Consider the following 18,457-nt stretch of genomic DNA (forward strand, 5'->3'; position numbering starts at 1 on the left):
CGCAGACCACACCAGGGTCATGTACACAGATCTGCAGCCCAGACTCATTCTGGGGGCCACTCTGTCCTGCATGGAAGGAATTGGCATGTTATCATCATGGGAATGGGTGTCTGATTCTTGTCCTGCTTCCTCAGCATGGTGCCATGCGGCGTGCCCAGCATACCTCTGCACCTTGGTTCAGCAGGTTCTGGAACTGTGGCCAGAACTCCCTCCTCAGGACCCTCTTCAGCTTCAATGGCAGCGATTCCCCTGGCTCCAGTGACCCCTGCACAGAACCAGACCATCACAACAGGGCACTGTCTGAACAGACAGCTGGGACTCCTCCCTGACTACAACAAAGAGAGCAGGCCCAATGCTTGCTACTAAGGAAGCAGGAGTTCCCAAACCATGCACTGCCCCAGATGGGGGGACAAGCATGGAGCATCCCACTGTCTGCTCTGGGCAAGGAGTGAAGGGATGCCCATGGCAGAAACTCCTCAGGTGTGCATGGAAATATGGTTTTGCACATAACTTAATTCACCTCTGGAACTTACTGCCACATGGTGATTCTGAGGCCAGGCTTTGAGCAGACACTCCTGAGTCAGAACTGACTGTTAAACTAGCAAGGAGGAAAATGATACGGACTATTAATCACCTGCTGGGCCAGGGGACAATGAAATGCCACTTGTAGTACTGTATTGCGTTATAAGGTGCATCCTGCACTGGACAGGCTACAGCCAGATGGACAACTGGGCTGTTCTGGCAGAATTATGAGACCTCTGGGCATGGGGGATAAGATGCCCTGAATCCCAGCTGGGGGCAGATTGTATCTCCCTCCTGCAGAGACCCACAGGGCCTATGTTTTATGTTTTGGTAACATGGGTGTAGCTTGTGATGCCAATAACGTCTCTCTGCACTGACTGATCTGCCTACGTTTTCTGAGCCTTTCAAAGCTAGGTCAGGTCGATGGGCTCCTTAGCACTTACCCCTGGCAGAGCCCAGTGATCTGACACAGGAGACTTGACAACTAAGACCTCCAGCATTTTCTTTAGGCTCTTTCTATAAATGGATCCATCCATATTCCTTCTCCAGCTACAAAAGAGAAATGTGTCATGCTGCCCGGGGAGCTGGCTCCTCCCGTCCCTCCCTGTGGCGTGGCAGTGAAGATCAGTTTCAGTGCTCAGGGAGGGCGGTGATGGACTTTGCTGGAGACCCCGAGCTCTCACGAACATCATCAAAGAGATTACACGCTGTTAGCTTTTACATCTGTTAGAAAACAAGCCAGTTTCCCAAGATCCCCCAGCCCTGTTTGCAGGATAACAAGAGGAAAGCATGGCTCCTGAGATAAGAGGTTAAGCGTGGTTGTGGAGCCAGACAGACACCAGGGACATTTGAAGTCTAATCCTTTCTCTGCTCCCAATTCATCACGTGGCCTTGGGCTAGTCATTTACCTACTGGGGGGATCTAATACTTACCTATATGAGTGCAGTGAGCATCAGTTAGCTAATGACTGTAAAGTGCTTTGAAAGAGTTAAGTGGTGTTTACTGTAAGTGCTAAGCAATAACAGAAGATTATCAAAGATCCAATTGCTACACAATAGCACCATGGTCTATGAAATAAGAACAGGCTGTTCTTTATTTAAAACAAAGAACGGGAATCGTTTTAGCAATACATTTCCTTCTGTACGACAGAGGCCTCTGCCCCGTGTGTTACAGATGTAATGTTCCTAGCTCAGCCAGTCGAGGGTGCTGCTCTAGTCAAGGAACTGCCACATGCCAGTAGAACGGTGTCCAGACGTGCAAGCCAAGATCTTACTTGCTGTACTCACCGCGTCACTATGGGATGCAGTGCATGGTTCGGTCCAAAGCAGCGTAGGCTTCCTCGGCCTCGTAACCCCGTCCTGCCCATAGGATTCCTAGCACAGAAAGAGCCAGAGAGGCGTTGGTATCCCTTCGCCAGGATTACTGGCTTGTTCAATCACGCCGTCGCTCATGGAACTCAACAGCCAATGCCATGGGGTGACGCTGTGTTTGTTCAAACAACAAAGGCACTGGAAATGTTTCAGCACAGCACTGGAGGAATACACATTTCCACTCCCATTTTCGCTTTTTAGAGCTTTGGAAAATTCCAATCATCAAAGGATAATTGCTCAACCCAATTTCAGGAAATGAACGTAAACAAACATTCCAGATGTCTTCACCAGGACGGGAGACGTTATGGTGGCTTCTAGTTACGAGTGCACAGTGGGGTTACCCAGAGCAGTGGGGGGTGCATTGGAAGGTGGGAATGCTTCCACCAGGGTAGAAAGGGCCATGTCTCTTGGTTCTTGTTCACCATCCGGGAGCCATCAGCCATTGCCATTTTGCTATGTCATGAGGCTTCTAGGTGACAATTGCATGGAGCTTTGGTTGGTTTAGGATCAAGGGCACTATTTTCCACAGTGCCAGAGGCACCATCAGACACACAGCCTGGTCCCCGTCCATGGAGAGAAGTTTGCAGAGTGAAGTTGGGTAGAAATGTTTGCCCCTGTAGAACTTGCTTTGACACGTTAGGGTTTCTTTCCCTTTCCCCACCCTCCAAGTGAACAGCTTGCCTCTTCCCTTGAAACTGCTGGGCAGATTGGAAAGGAGTGGGGGAGTCAGGCAGGGCAGCTGCAACATTTCAGGCTGTTTCAGGAAACCCAAGACCTGGTGAGTGGAGCTGGGCACCTCCTGAGCTTCCTTGTGTTTTCCAAGCACTGCTCAGGTTCACATAACATGGAGCAGGTAGCAGCCCCTCTTGCTGCTAATCTGAGGGAGATGCGGATGGAGATTAGGGACCTGATTCCGCCTCCCACCTGTGGGTGTATGTCAGGAACAACTCCCCTGGATTTAGGAGTGATCCCAGACAGTGCGAGTGGAGAACTAACCACTCTGATCACAAGTGAGCAACCCACTGCTGCACCAGGCCTCCTTCTGCGTTAAGATCAGACATGGGCGGCAGGTATAATACGCCAGCTCTCCCCAAACCTAGGCCGTGGCCCCGCCCACGCTCCGCTCAGAAGCCCCGCCCTCGCTTCCCCTCCCCCCGAAGCCGGCAGGGCCTCAGCTTGGGCAGCAGTCTGGAGCCAGGGCTCAGCCAGCCGGCGGCTTGGGCCAGCTGGCAGACTGGGCCAGCTGGTGGCCAGGGAAAACTTAGGCTGGCCAGTGGCCAGGGTGGCTCGGGCTGGCTGGCGGCCCAGGGGTTGGGCTGGTGCTCGGGCCAGCCGCAGCCTGGGGGTCTGAGTGGTTCGGCTGGGGCTCCTCTGGCCGTGAGGGGGAGGGGAGCTCAGGGCTCCTGTGGGTGAGGGGGCGGGGCCTTGGGCAGAAGGGGCAGGGCTGGGGGCTAGGCTCCCCAAAGGGGGTGTCCACACACTGCCCATGAGATCTGAGTCACTGCACTGCACTGTGAGACCGCAGGGAGCACATCGGGCTTGTGACTGGCCTGACGTTGGGCTGCCCTCTTCCTTCCCGCCCCTGGGAGACATGGTACCACTGAGCCGGAGCCAAAGCGCCAAGGCAACAGAGCCAGTTTGCTTGGGCAGTGTTTGTGTGAGAAACCCCCCGCCCGGCTCACTCACAGCGGCAGCCTGTTCTGGATGGTATACGTGCCGTGGAAGCTCTGCCGGTTGATCAGTCCATCCATCGCATTGTAGTTTATCTTCGAAAGAGCCTCCAGGGAGCTGGAAGACAGAACAGAGCCCCTGTCCTCTTCAGCATGCACAGTGCTGGCCAGCAGCCACAAACACCGGCGGAGCCAGCCGGCTGGAGAGAGCCAGGGCTGGGCAGAGGGCAGGAGAGCGCTGCTGGCAGATAGCCAGCCAGTGGAGGAGATGGATACACAAAAGCCGGGGGCTGGAAGAGAGGTCGGGGGTTGACAGAATATGAGAGAGAGAGAGAGACTACCTGATCCCACACTCACTCTCTGAGAGGATCGCACGCAGCAATCTCCTTCCTGTCTGCCACGTAGAAGGGAGGGTCATAGATCTGGAACTCCACCTGCAGAGCACACAAACCACTTCACACGCATCCCTCCGGCCCAGAGGCACAGCCCTTCCGCCAGCGGCTCCAGGACGGCATAGCCCCCTCCAGAGAGCTGGTGGACCCCAAGGTGGCCCAGAGGAACTACCCTCCGAGGGATACACTTCCCACTGACCTGCAATGAGTACCCAACTCTCTGCTGGAAACGGGACTCAGGTCAGCACAGGCACAACAAGGGGAGGCCCAGCATCCTCAGTGGGAAGTGCCCAAGGTGCAGCGTTTAATTCCGCAGGTAGGTCCGTACTCCCCTCGGCCTGCTGCACTGAGCTGCTGAGCTCCCTCCCCTCCCCAGGCCACGTGGCTCCAGGTCGAACCATGGCTGGAGGCCCCCACGCTTGACATCTTGGGCCTAGGGTCACTGAGTGAGGCAGCGTCAGAGCCGGGGGGCAGGGGTTCCTGGCTCCTGGCTCAGTGCTCTGCCCACTGGCCCTGCCTGCCTCCATCAACATGCCCCAAGCATCACAGGCTACGGCCCCTCTGCTCCGGGCAGATCTCCCAGCCACAGGCCCTGCTCTCTACAGTGGCGCTCTCCTACCTCCCAGGGCACCTTCTCGTCCGGCACTGGGAAACGGACTGTGGAGGAGCTGGGATAGAGGAGGTTGCGGGCGCTCACATGGTACAGAGCCGTCGTCTCCTTGGGCTTCTCCTCCAAGCCATATTCCTTCAGCTCTGGGGCTTTGCTGGGGACTGGGAGACAAACACAAAAGAGCTGAGACCCCCATGGAGCAGAGGAACGTGACCTCTGAGAAGGGTTAGGGTGAAAGCAATGGAGTTCCTGCTGCCTGCAGCCAGGGTTAGCTGGGTTTCCCCATAAGAACGGCTTTCCTTCACCACTCTCTGGGCCTGACCCAAAGCCCACTGGGATCACTGGACAGTCTCCTGCTGGGTCCAGTAGGCTTCAGGCCCTGTGCCCCTGGCCGCCCCCAAGTGGCGGGCATTGTCTGCACAGGACACTGACTATTGAAGATTTCGGCCTAGAACTTGCTATTTGTTGCATTGCCCCCATAGAAGTGAGTCTGCCTCCCCTCTCTTCCCCAGCACAGTTACACATATGCCCCTGCCACCTTCCCGTCCCACAGCCCTGCTCTCCCTGCATGGACCCCGAGGGCCCGGAGAAGGAATCCAGCATGGGAGAGAGCTGTGGGGCAAGTGGAGGTGGGAAGCTGCTGGGGAAGGGGTGGGAAGGACGATCTCCAATACAGTGGGGCTGGAGGCAGGGAGGGGAATTAGTAGGAGCCTGCTGCGCTGTGTAGCATCCAGCCGCCACGGCACAACCCACACGGGGTATGCGGAAGCTGGCAGCGAGCCTCCCAGCCTGGGCACAATGCCCCCTGCCTGCCATGGGAACAGGCGCAACCCCTCCTCCCTTCCCCCAGCTCAGGGCATCCACGACTCTCTGTGCTCCTTCTGCAGTGGGGCAGGGCCTGCTACCCAGCTCACCTAGGAGCCCCTTGCCCTGTCCTGCTCTCAGGCCTGGCAGCTGCAGTGGCGCCAATCAGGCCTGCGCTGGAGCCAGCGGAGTGACGCTGGTGGGAACCCTGGAGAAGCGAGAGGAGAAATGGGTCCTAGAAGACAAAGGCTGGTCTTTCCTCTCACATGCTGTCAGTCAGAGACTGGCTGGACTTACCCACGGTGGGTGCGTCCTCCTCTGAACCAAATCCATTCCCACGCAGGGCCCGCACGATCCAGGCCAGGGTCTTGGCGGTCTGGGACATCTATCCAGAGCAGAGCAGACCGTCAGGGAAAGCCACCTCCCAGAGCTCCCACCCAGGGCCCAGCTCGGACATGGGCGGGGGAGGTGGGGAGAGAGGGGCGGGTGTGGATGCCCCATTTCCAGGCTCAGGGATGTGGTTGGGTTTCGGTTTAGTTCAATTTTACTGTGATTGTGAGAGCCAGAAGGGGCGTGGCCCCGCTTTGTCAGGACAGTGGTTGGAGCGCCCCTCGCAGGAGACGGTCTCAGGGGGCGTAACCCTCCGTGTAATTCCTCTGACCTTGGGACTGAAATCAGTGCCCAGTTCTGCTGGGCTTCCTCTGCTGAAGGGACTCAAATGGAAGAGGAGCAGAGGCCCAGCGGTGGGATGGGACTATATTGCCCCTCAAATAGCGCAAGTTTTCCCAGAGTAGCTTGGATGAGATGTCTTGGCTGCCTGATCCTGAGTACAACCCACTCCCCAGCCTCTGACCCACTCCCTGGGCCTCCCTCCCCCATGACCTCCCGATCCTGAACATGGCTGGCTGCCCAGGCCCCAGCCCAGTCCCCCCTCCCAATCCCAAATGTCACCCACTCCACGCAAGGCCATCTGTGACAACATCTGTCCTCTCCACGCGCCTCGAGCTCTGTCTCACCTGATCTTCCAGACCAGTCAGCCTCTGCTCCACCAGTCCGGTCCTCTTCACCTGATCCAAATCCAGCAACTCCGCCAACACAGCCACCCTGCGAGCGGGTGAGAGGAGACAGGGGCCTTGGGGAACGAGGCGCTGAGCAGGCGTCCCACGCAGCGACATACAGCCAGCGAGACACTGCTCCGGGGTCAGGGCAGCCTGCGTGCCTTCACACAGCGCTGCCCACAGACCTCCTGCCCCTCACGCAGCCTGCCAGCTCAAAGTGCCGAATTCCCGCCTTTGCATTCCCAGCGCCCCTCACTGTTCATCGTCCCTGGTGGATGCTGGTCAGACCCAGCCCTGAGAGGAGGCAGGATGGAACTGCCCCTGGGCAGCTCTGCGGAGGGTTGTGCCTCAGTGTCCCCCGCTCCCTGGAGCACAGCTGAGTGTGCACGTGGCACATCCCTTGGCAAGGCAGAGAGGCCCGCTCCTCAGCGGCCATGCTGGGGGCTGCTCCTCCCTGCCCATGTGCACAGGCTGGTGCAGAGTGCATGGAGGTGGGCCAGCTCCTTGCCCTCTCTGCGTTGGCAGCAGGGCCAGTCTGGCCCATACTAAGTGAGAGGTTCAGCACACGTGAATGACACACCACTAGCCATGCATAACTGCTGCTCAGGCCCTGCTCGCTCGCTGCTGCATCTGGCTAGAGCTGTAGCCTTTGGTTTGCCCCTGAGTCCCATTTCTGCAGATCACATAGACAGTGGAGGCCACAGTGTCCTGCAAGCTCACCCCGAGGTGCGATGTGGCCTGGGCAAGGGCTGGCACACACCTACCTGCCTTCTACTTGGCTCTGCCCAATGCCACCAGGCAACTTTCGTGTGCACTAAATCTCCTCACAAGCTGCATTGCGTGTCTCACCCACAACCACCATCTCCCCTGCCAGTGGCTCTGCCACAGCAGACAGCAGGCTTAGCATGGCCCTACAGCCATAGGCGCTGACTCTGTGGGCGCTCCAGGGCTGGAACACCCACAGGGAAAAATTGGTGGGTGCTCTGCACCCACCGGCAGCCAAGCTCCCCGCCCCGGCCCCCCACTCCAGCTCACCTCACCTCACCTCTGCCTCCTCCCCGAGCACGCCGCTTCCCCACTTCTCCCAGCTCTTGCTGCCACAAAACAGCTGTTTCGCGACATAATGAGCTCTGGGAGGGAGCGGGGAGAAGCAGGAACGCGGCGCGCTCAGGGGAGGAGGCGGGGAAAAGGCAGGGCCGGGGCGGGGATTTGGGGAATGAGTTCAATAGGGGCAGGGAGGGGGCAAAGTTGGGGCAGGGACTTTTGGGAAGGGGTTGGAATGGGGACGGGGCAGGGGTGGAGTTGGGGAGGGGCCAGGGGCTGGGTGGGGTCAAGCACCCACCGGCACCAGGAGAAGTTGGCGCCTATGCCTATAGCCCTGCAGAGAATGGGCCACATCCTGCTCTCATTGACACCTGTGCCAGCCCAGGACTGTCCAGGAGCCATTATGCCAGAAGTAACTGATAGAGTGAACAGGGCTCTTCATGGAGCCTCCAGGTCCAAGCTGCTCCTTGACACTCCAAACGTACCCTCTGGACATGCAAGGGCTCCAAATCACTCCCACACATATGCCCTATATCTCCGCTGGCTGCGGGATAGGGGCTTCCATTGGCCTCGGCGGGCCCCCTGTCGCTGGGGCCAGAGAACTAACTAACAGTGATTCTTTCCTTGTCTCCAGTGCACTTGAGCCCTAATAATCCGACTGCTCTTCTCCACTGACCTATCCCTCCGCTCCGGACTTCACTTGAGCCCATCGGGTCGACAGAAGGAGTCACTGCAGAGGGATGCTCGCTTTCCCAAACCACTGAGTGCACTGCCCCTGCAGCATCCCCAGCCAGTGCCAGCCAGGGTCCCAGGGAGAGAAGCCAAGTGCATTGCAATGCACCCTCGGCAGGGCTCAATGGCCATTCCAGTGGCTCTTTCCGGGTAGATACACCAAGTGCTTGGCTTACATTGGGCTGAGTTTGCACTATAAGCCCCAAAACCACTAGTCATCGATCCCTTGGTCTAGTGCTTGGAGCACTGCAGAGCCACCCACGCAGCCCCCAAGGGAAGAGAGAAGCATGTCTCACTCTGCAGTGGCCCCCCGACTGAGGAGACAGGTTCTGGAGGGAGCTCCAGCAGCCTGTTAGCGTGCTGGGGGCAATGGGAATGGGAGCGAAACAGCTGGGTTATAAGGAAAGAGGCTGCGAAAGGGAAACAAAGTATTGCTGATCTATCGTCCCAGCAGTGCGATGAGTCCCCGCACAGATTCTGTCACACCTGAGCCGGAAGCACTGGATGGGAATGCCCCAGGGCTATCACAGCTCCATGCGCTGGGGGCAGGGTGTGATGGGTTGGTAATAATGCACGAATACTCTGTGTCAACCTGGTTGTTGGCATGTTACCGTGAAAACTGCTTGAGTTTAGTTTAATGGGGGCTGTCAGGAGAAACAAGCAGAAAAGGATAAGCCACTTCTTCACAAACACTTAAGGGCTGTTAAGGGACAACGCCAGGACGGGGAAGGCCCAGGAACACTGGAGAGCCAAAGAACTATAGTGGGGTCTAAAAAGGGGGCCTCTCTCTCAAGAGAGGGGAGTAGCTGTTTGGGGGCGCCAGACTGAGACAGCCCCTGCTGGGTCGTGTGAAGAAGCCAGGCCTGCCTGGGATGCCGGGGCTTTAAGTAGGAGAGATATGCATGTAGACGTGGTTGTTTTTCTCACCGGCTTCAGGGGGACTAGGAAGGGGGCCCTGGGGATAGCCGCCCAAGGCTCCCCACTCAGAGCTCCCTTCGTGACGGCAGAGAGCACTGACACCCACGGGTCTTTCCTAGGGGAACGTGGGCGAGATGGGCCGGTACCTCTGCACGACGTCTCGGATATTTTGCTCCATGTTCTGCTTCTCCTGGCTCTGCTGGTGCTGCAGGTAGTTCTCCTTCAGGTACGTCTCCCAGGAAAGAAGGGCCACTTCCTCGTTCTTCTCCAGCTTTTCTTCTGCAGGAGAAACCGAAGAGCTGAGCACCAGAGGAGAACCCCCAGGTCCCTCAGACCCAGGCCCTACTCCAGGCCACTCAGACCCCAGTGGTACTATGTCTCCTCCAGATCCCAGTAGGGCCTGGAGAACGTCATCACTTCCCCATGGCCCTTTGAGCCATGGCATTGCAATGCTGCAAACCCCTGTGGCCCGCGATGCACCGTCGCCCTGGCCCAGCCTAGCAGAAGCGAGGCCCCACCGTGTCACGCCCGGCCTGGCCTGGCCTGGGAAGGAGCTCCTTACTGAGCTGTTTGTGCCGCTTCGCTGGCTGCCGGAGCAGGACCCTCTTGATGAAGAGCTGCAGGTGGTTGAAGAGGATGAAGGGCGGGGGAGCAGCAGGCCGGCCATGATATTCCTCAATCAGGTCGTGCCGCTGGAACTTCCAGATCTGGTCGGTGTGCTCCTGCACTTGCTGGAACGTGTAGCTGGGAGGAGGGCCCAGGGGGCGAGGGGTTAGCTACGCTCATACCAGCTAGTGCCAGGCAGGGGCTCTGCAAGCCGGCACTGGGCACCGCCCCAGGCACAGCGCTTTGCCCTTCTCGCTGGCTTCCAGCCTTGATTTTCCTTTCATTCCTGGCCTCCCTTCCTGCTGCTCTGCAGAGCACAGGGGTTGGCCCCAGCACAGAGGGGTGGACGGGCTCCCAAAGGAGGGGCAGGTGGACCCTTGCCTGGGGGCCTGCCAATGTGTCTGCACCACAGCACCCAACCAGTTCACCAGCACCAGGTTCCTCAGGCTTTTGGCTGGTACCTCAGGCTTGCATCTAGAGCAGGTCACCTGACATCTGAGCCAGTGTGCCTGGGAGCTAGCCTGCGTGCTGGCCAGTGCAGCTGGGACCCCACATTCACCTCTCAAGCTGGTCAGGGCACCCACGACCCCCAATCCACACACCCCCAGGCAGGTCAGGTCACCTGGCGCCCCCAATCCACCCCCAGACAGGTCAGGGCACCTGGGAATCCCCAATCCACCTCCCCAGGAACGCCAGTGCAGCTGGGACCGTCCATCCACCCCCCAGGCAGGTCAGGGCACTTGGGGCCCCAATCCACCCCCCTCCACATAGACAAGTGCCTTGAGCCGTGTGTCTGAGCAGTTCCTGGGACCCACCCGGGCTAGCGCCTGCAATGCCTCGCTGCTGAAGCCCCTATATTGCTTGCCCCCGAGCAGTGGTATGCCTGGCATGCTGTCCCCCTCACACCCACTTATTCCAGCACTGAGCAACCCCCCCCCCATTTACTATAGCATTAATTCACCCTTTCTTCGCCCGATGGCCCCCCAGAGGTGCAGTGAGCAGGGGGTGGCGGTGCTGGGTCGGACTCACTTGAACATGGCGATGAGCAGGTTGAGGAGGAGGATGTTTGTGAAGAGCAGATACAGGCAGAGCAAGATGACTGTCAGCCATTCGGGGAAGACAGGCCGCTTATCCTTATTGCTCTCGGGGCACTTGGGCTTGTAAGGGTCTGTTCCATTCGGGCTGCACTGATCCAGATTGAAGTTCACCCCTGCGAGAGAAGAGACCAGAGTTTCACATTGGCAGGCTCTGTCATTGTCCCAGCTGTGTGTTTCATTGCTGCTGTTCTGGGCAGCTCTGCATGGACCCAGCAGCCCATCTTAAACAGACTGGCTTAATAGCAGCCATCTTAATAGCAAACACTAGTTTGTTCCTGCCCGTCCAGGCCAGGGAGTTCCGTAGGGAACTCAAACTCAGTCCCTGCATGGCGCAGCTGCACCCAGCTGCCTCTAGGACGCTGGAGCAAGAGACGCTTGTAACTGACTGGTTGTTTCTTAGCAGCTACTCATGGGTAGGAAAGCGGCTGGAGCTTTTTTCTCTGCTCCGCTCCCAAGGTTGCCAGGTGCAGTCACTCACCAGTGATGAGTTACCCACTAGACTTGGGAGAACAGCGCTGAGCTGACCCGGCAATGAGCGGAATTCAGGCCTCTCTCAGAATGGTGAGTCATTCACACCGATTCCCGATTCCGGAGACTGTCCTTTGCATGTGCATGTACGTTTGGAATCATAGTTCCCATCCTCAGACTGGCTCCCACTGCTTTATTCTAGCTGTCATTTACAGCATGCGATTGGCCACATTGTGTTGTTTCTGCTGCCTGACTGGGTCAGAGTAACTCTTTAAGAGGAGAGACATGACTAATAGCAAACCCGGCACTTCCCCTGCAAATGTGCAACCCCTTCAGGAGTCGCAAATATTTCCATGGAAACCAGTGATGGTCATGTGACTGCATGACTAATGAATGGCACCACCACACCCATGCCAGCAGAGCTGTGGGTGGAGACACTATTTGGGATGCATTTGTGAAGGACGTGGAGAATGCTGGGAGAGAGACAGTCAGGCAAGGGTCCCTGCTGCTGTTGGTCCTGATCCTTAAAGATGCTGAGCACCCTCAATGCTCTGACAGCAACAAGAGCTGAGAGAGCTCAGCATCTCACAGGATCAGGCTCTTAGGGTCACTTTAGTTTTAGTTTCTCCTGTCTCTGGTGACCCCTCATGCCACCCTCTTCGACACAAGCACTGAGCCCAAGTCTCCACTCCATGACATCAGTTTGATGGGTGTAATGATCCACTGGCTTCAGTGGGTCTAGACCAATTGATACCAGCTCGCGATCTGGCCCATTGACTTTGAGGGAGTTGCCTCTGCATCAAGCAGGTGTCCCGGAAGGGATGCGCTGGCCCGTTGTGTTTATTTCTACAAAATTCCTTCCTCAGAGTGGTGTGAAAGTAGGGAAGGGGCTCATGTCCTTCTGTGACGCTGGTCTGAACTAGGGTGTGCATGGTAAAGGACACAGCAAACCAGCTCTGGGCACAGCCCCAGATTCACTCCTCTCTGCCCTTCTCGCTCTCTCTGTCTTTCATGTTTTATTTCAATTTCATTCTTTCACTCTGAGCCTCATTTCCTGCTGTTCTGGATCAAAATCTCAGAGCCGAGCTGCTACTGGACTCCTGCTGGGAAGCCGCGGAGCTGCGTGGAGCCCCTGCGCACTGGCAGGACGAGACTAGCTGTTTCAGCCATACGAGAACAGCACAGGGGTGTCTCTGCACTGTAACAAAGGCTTTGGAAATCTCATGGCCCAGCCAGGAGCCTGCGAGAAACCCTAGGTTCCGTACCATCGATGTAGGAAGGGATCTGCCCAAAAATGGTCAGGTAGGAATGGTAGACGACGCCCCGGAAGATCCAGTCCACACGCTCCTCGTTATGGATCAGGATAGCTTGCTTGGCTACGCCAAAGGACACAACCCAGACAGCCAAGAGGAAGAGGAAGAAGAAGACGTCCTTCATCTGCAAAGTCATGAGACAACGCAGGAGTGAAAAGGTTCCTCTCCACAGATCAGGTGCAGAGAATTACACCCTCTCCCAGAACGAAGGCATGCACAGCTCCGATACCCGGATCACATGTAGGCCCCACTCTGCTCCTACTGACATCATGCCATCTGCAGGGGGGAGTAGCTCTTACCATTCTCTTCACTATGATGATCTTGGGCCCCAGAGTTTTACTGACTGTGAAAATATGCATCAGCCGCAAGCAGAAAATAATAAAAGCCAGAGACAATATGATCCGTCCTGGATATAAAGTGGATGGGATCCATCTGACACAGACAGGGGAAAGGAAGACATATCAGTGCATTGGCTTAACCAATGTTACTGCCTTTTTATAACAGAAAAATTCACAGCCTGCTTTCCTGGGGAACAAATAAGTCTACCCCGAGAGTCCCACTTGAGAGAGAGATACAGCTCAAAACCTATCCGACAGAGTGACACAGCACCTGGGGACAGCGCGGAGCTGGGCAAAATGATCCCTGTTTCCATGAAAAGTTTCATCCCAATTTTGAATGTAGATGTTACATTGAAAAAATTCCAACCACCTCTTTTGCAAATTCCCCTCCCTGGTTTTCCAGCAGCTCCAGCAAAGAAGCAGTTTTATACCGTCCTACAGAATCCCACGTACTCACCGGCAGGTCAGCCCTGTTATAAAGATCAAGATGGCGCAAACATCCAGTTTATTCCAGAAATCACTGAAGTACAAGGAAGCCATTTTCAGTAACCCAAAGCCATCGGGGTCATAGAACAGCTGTTAGGAAAAGAAGTGGTTTCGGTATGTCAATAAACAGAACATAGGCTGCTTCTATGCACTTGAGACAGCAATTGTGGCGCTGGGTCCCCAACAGGAATCTGAGCTGGATTTCAAGGGGGTGGGAGGAAATGGGGGAGTGGGCTTCAATTGATAATGAATTTCCCTGCCATGGTGATTTTGGCACCAGGAGAATACTCAACAATCCCTGAGACTGGGCCCTCTGGTGTTCTTCAGACATCATTCTACCCCGGTGACCAAACTTCATTTAAAGTTACTGAGGTGCTTGGTGTTGGCAGCACTTAGCTGTTTTATGTTCCGGCCTAAACCTCTGAAGAAGGTGGCAGGTTCTGTTCTTAGATGTCCTGTAAAATATTTGCGAGTGCATTTGAGAGGCTGACCTAGAACTCTTCTTTTGTATAATGGAGTGAGGCTGGGAATCTGACTGCGGTTATTTCCAAAGGGACCGGTAGGATCATAGAATCATAGAATATCAGGGTTGGAAGGGACCCCAGAAGGTCATCTAGTCCAACCCCCTGCTCAAAGCAGGACCAATTCCCAGTTAAATCATCCCAGCCAGGGCTTTGTCAAGCCTGACCTTAAAAACCTCTAAGGAAGGAGATTCTACCACCTCCCTAGGTAACGCATTCCAGTGTTTCACCACCCTCTTAGTGAAAAAGTTTTTCCTAATATCCAATCTAAACCTCCCCCACTGCAACTTGAGACCATTACTCCTCGTTCTGTCATCTGCTGCCATTGAGAACAGTCTAGAGCCATCCTCTTTGGAACCCCCTTTCAGGTAGTTGAAAGCAGCTATCAAATCCCCCCTCATTCTTCTCTTCTGCAGGCTAAACAATCCCAGCTCCCTCAGCCTCTCCTCATAACTCATGTGTTCCAGTCCCCTAATCATTTTTGTTGCCCTTCGCTGGACTCTCTCCAATTTATCCACATCCTTCTTGAAGTGTGGGGCCCAAAACTGGACACAGTACTCCAGATGAGGCCTCACCAATGTTGAATAGAGGGGAACGATCACATCCCTCGATCTGCTCGCTATGCCCCTACTTATACATCCCAAAATGCCATTGGCCTTCTTGGCAACAAGGGCACACTGCTGACTCATATCCAGCTTCTCATCCACTGTCACCCCTAGGTCCTTTTCCACAGAACTGCTGCCTAGCCATTCGGTCCCTAGTCTGTAGCTGTGCATTGGGTTCTTCCCTCCTAAGTGCAGGACCCTGCACTTATCCTTATTGAACCTCATCAGATTTCTTTTGGCCCAATCCTCCAATTTGTCTAGGTCCTTCTGTATCCTATCCCTCCCCTCCAGCGTATCTACCACTCCTCCCAGTTTAGTATCATCCGCAAATTTGCTGAGAGTGCAATCCACACCATCCTTGCATACACCCCCATGGCTGATTCATTCTTACTGTTTTCCTTTTGGCCAAACCCTGAGATCATTTCTCAGTGATCTGAGGAACGAAAGGGCAATGAATCTCCAGTATCACATCTTGGAGCACTTTGGAGCTCTGCTAACCCACTTTCTAACATGGCTTGACTGCTTAGCTGTGAGAAGTGGGCCAGATTCTCAGCTGGCTCATAGCTCCACTCAAGTCACATAGACCACCTCTCTAGAAGTCAGGGGCACTTGTGCTATCGACACCAGCTAAAGACCTAGCATTTTCTGTGATTCCATCTCAGTGAGTTATGAATCCTTGCTGGTGACGATGGCTCTTTGTCGTCCCACGGGGTTACAGAACAGATCTTGGGTTCACCTTAGCTCTGGGACAAACACACAAGGACAGCTCTTCCCACAGAAACAATCCCTGTCTTCCCATCTTCTCATCTATGCTACAGTTATGGGACAGTTTCTGCGGGAAGATGCAATATTCCATCCACACATGTGCTGAGAAGATCCCCTCCAGGCTCCTGATCAGGTCTCTTGGAACCACCCCAATATATCCATGCTTGGTTTTACAGGGGACTCAAAGCACAGTGGGACAGGCTGTTGGGAGATACCCCTGGGTCCATAAAGCTGCCAGTTCCTTATTTCAGTACTGAGCCTTAGTGCCTTCATTTAAGAAGGTCTCAGTATCTTGGGCACTTCTCCTCCTTCCCCTGACTCAGCCCAAAAGTATCTACAAGAGCAGTTCAAACAAAACCTTGGGAATGCCACCAACTTTCTCTGTGGGTACTGGGGTCTCCTGAACTATCCGTCCAGTTCAATCAGCCCAGAATATCAGTGACTCTCTCTGTAATCGCTACAAATCGCCAAAGGACCCCTGTTAGTCCCTCACGCTATGTCATGGATTTGGAAGGGTAAATAGGGCCGACAGGTGGAGGCAGACTACGAAACGCCGGAGATACCAAAATTTTCTCCCCCAACTTGGATTAGGCCTATGCCCTCAATGCTTTCTAGTAAGCATGGGAGAAAATATTTGGTGCTAAAGAGCTCTTTAATCTTGGGGAAAAGGCAGAACAAGAACCAATGGCTGGAAGCAGAAGCCAGACTGATTCATATTGGAACTAAGGCCCATGTTTTGAACAGGGAGGGTGAACCCATGCCACCTTCAGCCAGCTTACCTGGGTATGTGATCCCAGCCCGCCAGCACAGGCCTGTGGCCACTGCTAGGGCTGCAGTGCCAACCCTGGAAACTCTCCCCAGCCCCTTGAGGAGGGGCAGCTTTTTCTGGTTTAGGGCTGCTGTTACTCTTATCGGGGGAGGGGGACTAGGGGGCCATGGCCCCATCACTTTACACTGGCCAAAAGGGTGAGGGATGGGGGTGAGGGGGTGGAGAGGTATCGGGGGAAGAGGCAGCGCAGGAGCGGGATCTTGGGGCAAGGTGTGATGTGAGGACGGGGGAGAAGGGGCAGGGCCTCAGGGGGAAGGGGCGGGTGCAGGAGGCAGGGCCACGGTTCGGGTGCTGGTGACCCCGCCACTTTTAGGGAGCTTCTGATGCTCTTGCCTCTCATTATATGGTGCTTTCAGGCCCTTCATCTTTTCCCATCGCAGCTTGCTAGCCCAAGACATCTAAGCACCGGACCGTACTGCTGATATTTCTGCTCTGCCACCTTCTTCAGAGGTTTCAGCCGGGACATAAAACAGCCAAGTGTTGCCAACACCGAGCACCTCTGTAACTTTAAATGAAGATTAGTCGCCAGGGCAGAATGATGTCTGAAGAACACCAGAGGGCCAAGCGGGAACAAACTACCATGGGAAGTGGTGAATTCGCTGTCTCGGATTGACTAAAGCACATCTTCCCGAAAGGCGTGCAGACCCAAGTGACTGAGCTTGACACTGGTGTGGCTGGGTGAAATTCTCTGGTATATGACGTACAGTAGGCCAGACTACAGGGCCAGCCTTAGGGGTGGGCCACCCGGGTGACTGCCCAGGGGCGCCATGGTGCAGAGGGCGCCGTGCGGGAGTGCAGAGATGTGCGCTGCCAGTGTAGTGTCAGAAACTGCTCCTGGCTGGCAGGGGAACACGGCTCAGGGGAGGTGCCCAGATGTCTCCCTGCTTCCTCCCATCAGAGGAACGTGGGGGGGGACAGCAGTGACACACATGCTGCTCGCCCTCCCCATGTTCCAGGGGGCTGCAAGGCGGGGAGCGAGGAGCAACGGCAGGGCTCCCTGCATCCAAGTCACTTTCCCCACCCAGGCTGTGCTGTGAGGCATCAGGAGCTGCTGCTCTCCTGCCCTCCCTTTACACAGCCCAGGTGGGGAACAACCCCTGACGTCACTCCCCACTCACAGCCCCCGAGGGGTGCGCGGAGAAGCAGCGTTCAAGGGGGGAGCGAGCATCAATGCCAGCCGCTCTGTGCATCCAGGTCACTTTCCCCATGTGGGCGCAGGGGTTGGGGCGCAGGGGACTGGGGAGTCTGGAGAGCACGTGGAGGCCAGGGGCAATGGCGGGGGGGCACCCACAGGAGCCAGAGGGGATGGAGGGCACTGCATCCACAGGGGTCAGAGGTGCCAAAATACAAGTTCACCCAGGGTGACAATTTCCCTAAGGCCGGCCCTGCCAGACTAGATGGTCCGAAGGGCCCATCTGGCGTGAACCCTGTGAGCGTGGCATGTGAGAGCGCGCGAGTGAGTGTGTGGCCAACTGACAGGTGTGACAGCACCATTTGGCTGGCATAGGTGATGGGACTGTTGTGGGAGCACACACAGCAGTGAAAAAACAGGAACAGCTGCTGCCTGCTGCCCTTCCGAGAGACCCTTGGGTGGGCAGCCCTCGCTGACTGGGAGAGAGGCCCAGCAGAGCCTGGATTGCAGCATCACCACCATATCCCCTGCCCCCCCACGCCTTTGCTGAGCCCACCCCGTACCTGGCGGGTCTCCTCGCACACCAGGGAAAAGAGCCAAAAATAGATGATGTACTCCCGCCAAGACGGCGTCGCCTGGAAGTCGATCATCAGGATGTAGGCGAAGAGCCAGAGGAAGCTGAAGTAGGAGAGGATGTTCAGGTGGAAGATGACGACGGGGGCCGTGAAGAAGGCGTGGGTGCGTGTCAGGCAGCTCATGGGCTGCAGCCTCTTCTCCCTGCATGGGGGAAGGAAGCAGGAAGGAACAGCTGACTCAGCTGTTAGAGGGGAGCTGGACGCAGCTGAGTAGGACCAACCGGGAGAGGCCTTGCTCTGAGCAGTTATAGTGCAGCTAGGGAACCCTGGGACTCTCCCCAGTCCCTCGGGGACGGGAAGGTTTGCCTGGCCCAGGACTGCTATTACTTTCATTATACTGTGCTTTAAGACCCCTCATATTCTCCCATCGCAGCTTGCTAGGCCAAGCAATGCCATGCCCAGGAAGATGTTGGGGCAGCTGCTGCGAGGAAAGAGCCCAGCTCTGACAGAGTGTCCTGGCTGCCCCCAAGGCTCACCAGTGCCCACAGGCCTGTGCTGGCCGGCTGGGATCACGTTCCCGGGTAAGCTGGCTGAAGCTGACA

General features: G+C 56.0%; 1 protein-coding gene across 4 annotated transcripts in view; it reads right to left on the bottom strand.

Annotated features, from left to right (window-relative positions):
* TRPM2 (transient receptor potential cation channel subfamily M member 2) overlaps positions 1 to 18,457 on the bottom strand; it is a 49,007-nt gene that overhangs the window by 4,169 nt on the left and 26,381 nt on the right. For all 4 annotated transcript variants that reach the window (XM_073360331.2, XM_073360327.2, XM_078854209.1 and 1 more), the window contains 15 exons: positions 17,844 to 18,057; positions 13,400 to 13,518; positions 12,904 to 13,036; positions 12,557 to 12,728; positions 10,756 to 10,936; positions 9,683 to 9,864; positions 9,267 to 9,399; positions 6,385 to 6,472; positions 5,666 to 5,753; positions 4,574 to 4,725; positions 3,920 to 3,996; positions 3,579 to 3,680; positions 1,809 to 1,895; positions 966 to 1,071; positions 164 to 265 (listed from right to left, as the gene is read on the bottom strand). In XM_073360331.2, coding sequence (XP_073216432.2) covers positions 164 to 265; positions 966 to 1,071; positions 1,809 to 1,895; positions 3,579 to 3,680; positions 3,920 to 3,996; positions 4,574 to 4,725; positions 5,666 to 5,753; positions 6,385 to 6,472; positions 9,267 to 9,399; positions 9,683 to 9,864; positions 10,756 to 10,936; positions 12,557 to 12,728; positions 12,904 to 13,036; positions 13,400 to 13,518; positions 17,844 to 18,057 — 1,936 coding nt within the window. The remainder of the gene's footprint in view (positions 1 to 163; positions 266 to 965; positions 1,072 to 1,808; positions 1,896 to 3,578; positions 3,681 to 3,919; positions 3,997 to 4,573; positions 4,726 to 5,665; positions 5,754 to 6,384; positions 6,473 to 9,266; positions 9,400 to 9,682; positions 9,865 to 10,755; positions 10,937 to 12,556; positions 12,729 to 12,903; positions 13,037 to 13,399; positions 13,519 to 17,843; positions 18,058 to 18,457) is intronic.

Source organism: Lepidochelys kempii, chromosome 9, assembly GCF_965140285.1.
Source record: "Lepidochelys kempii isolate rLepKem1 chromosome 9, rLepKem1.hap1, whole genome shotgun sequence".
In the NCBI taxonomy this organism is placed as follows: domain Eukaryota; kingdom Metazoa; phylum Chordata; order Testudines; family Cheloniidae; genus Lepidochelys; species Lepidochelys kempii.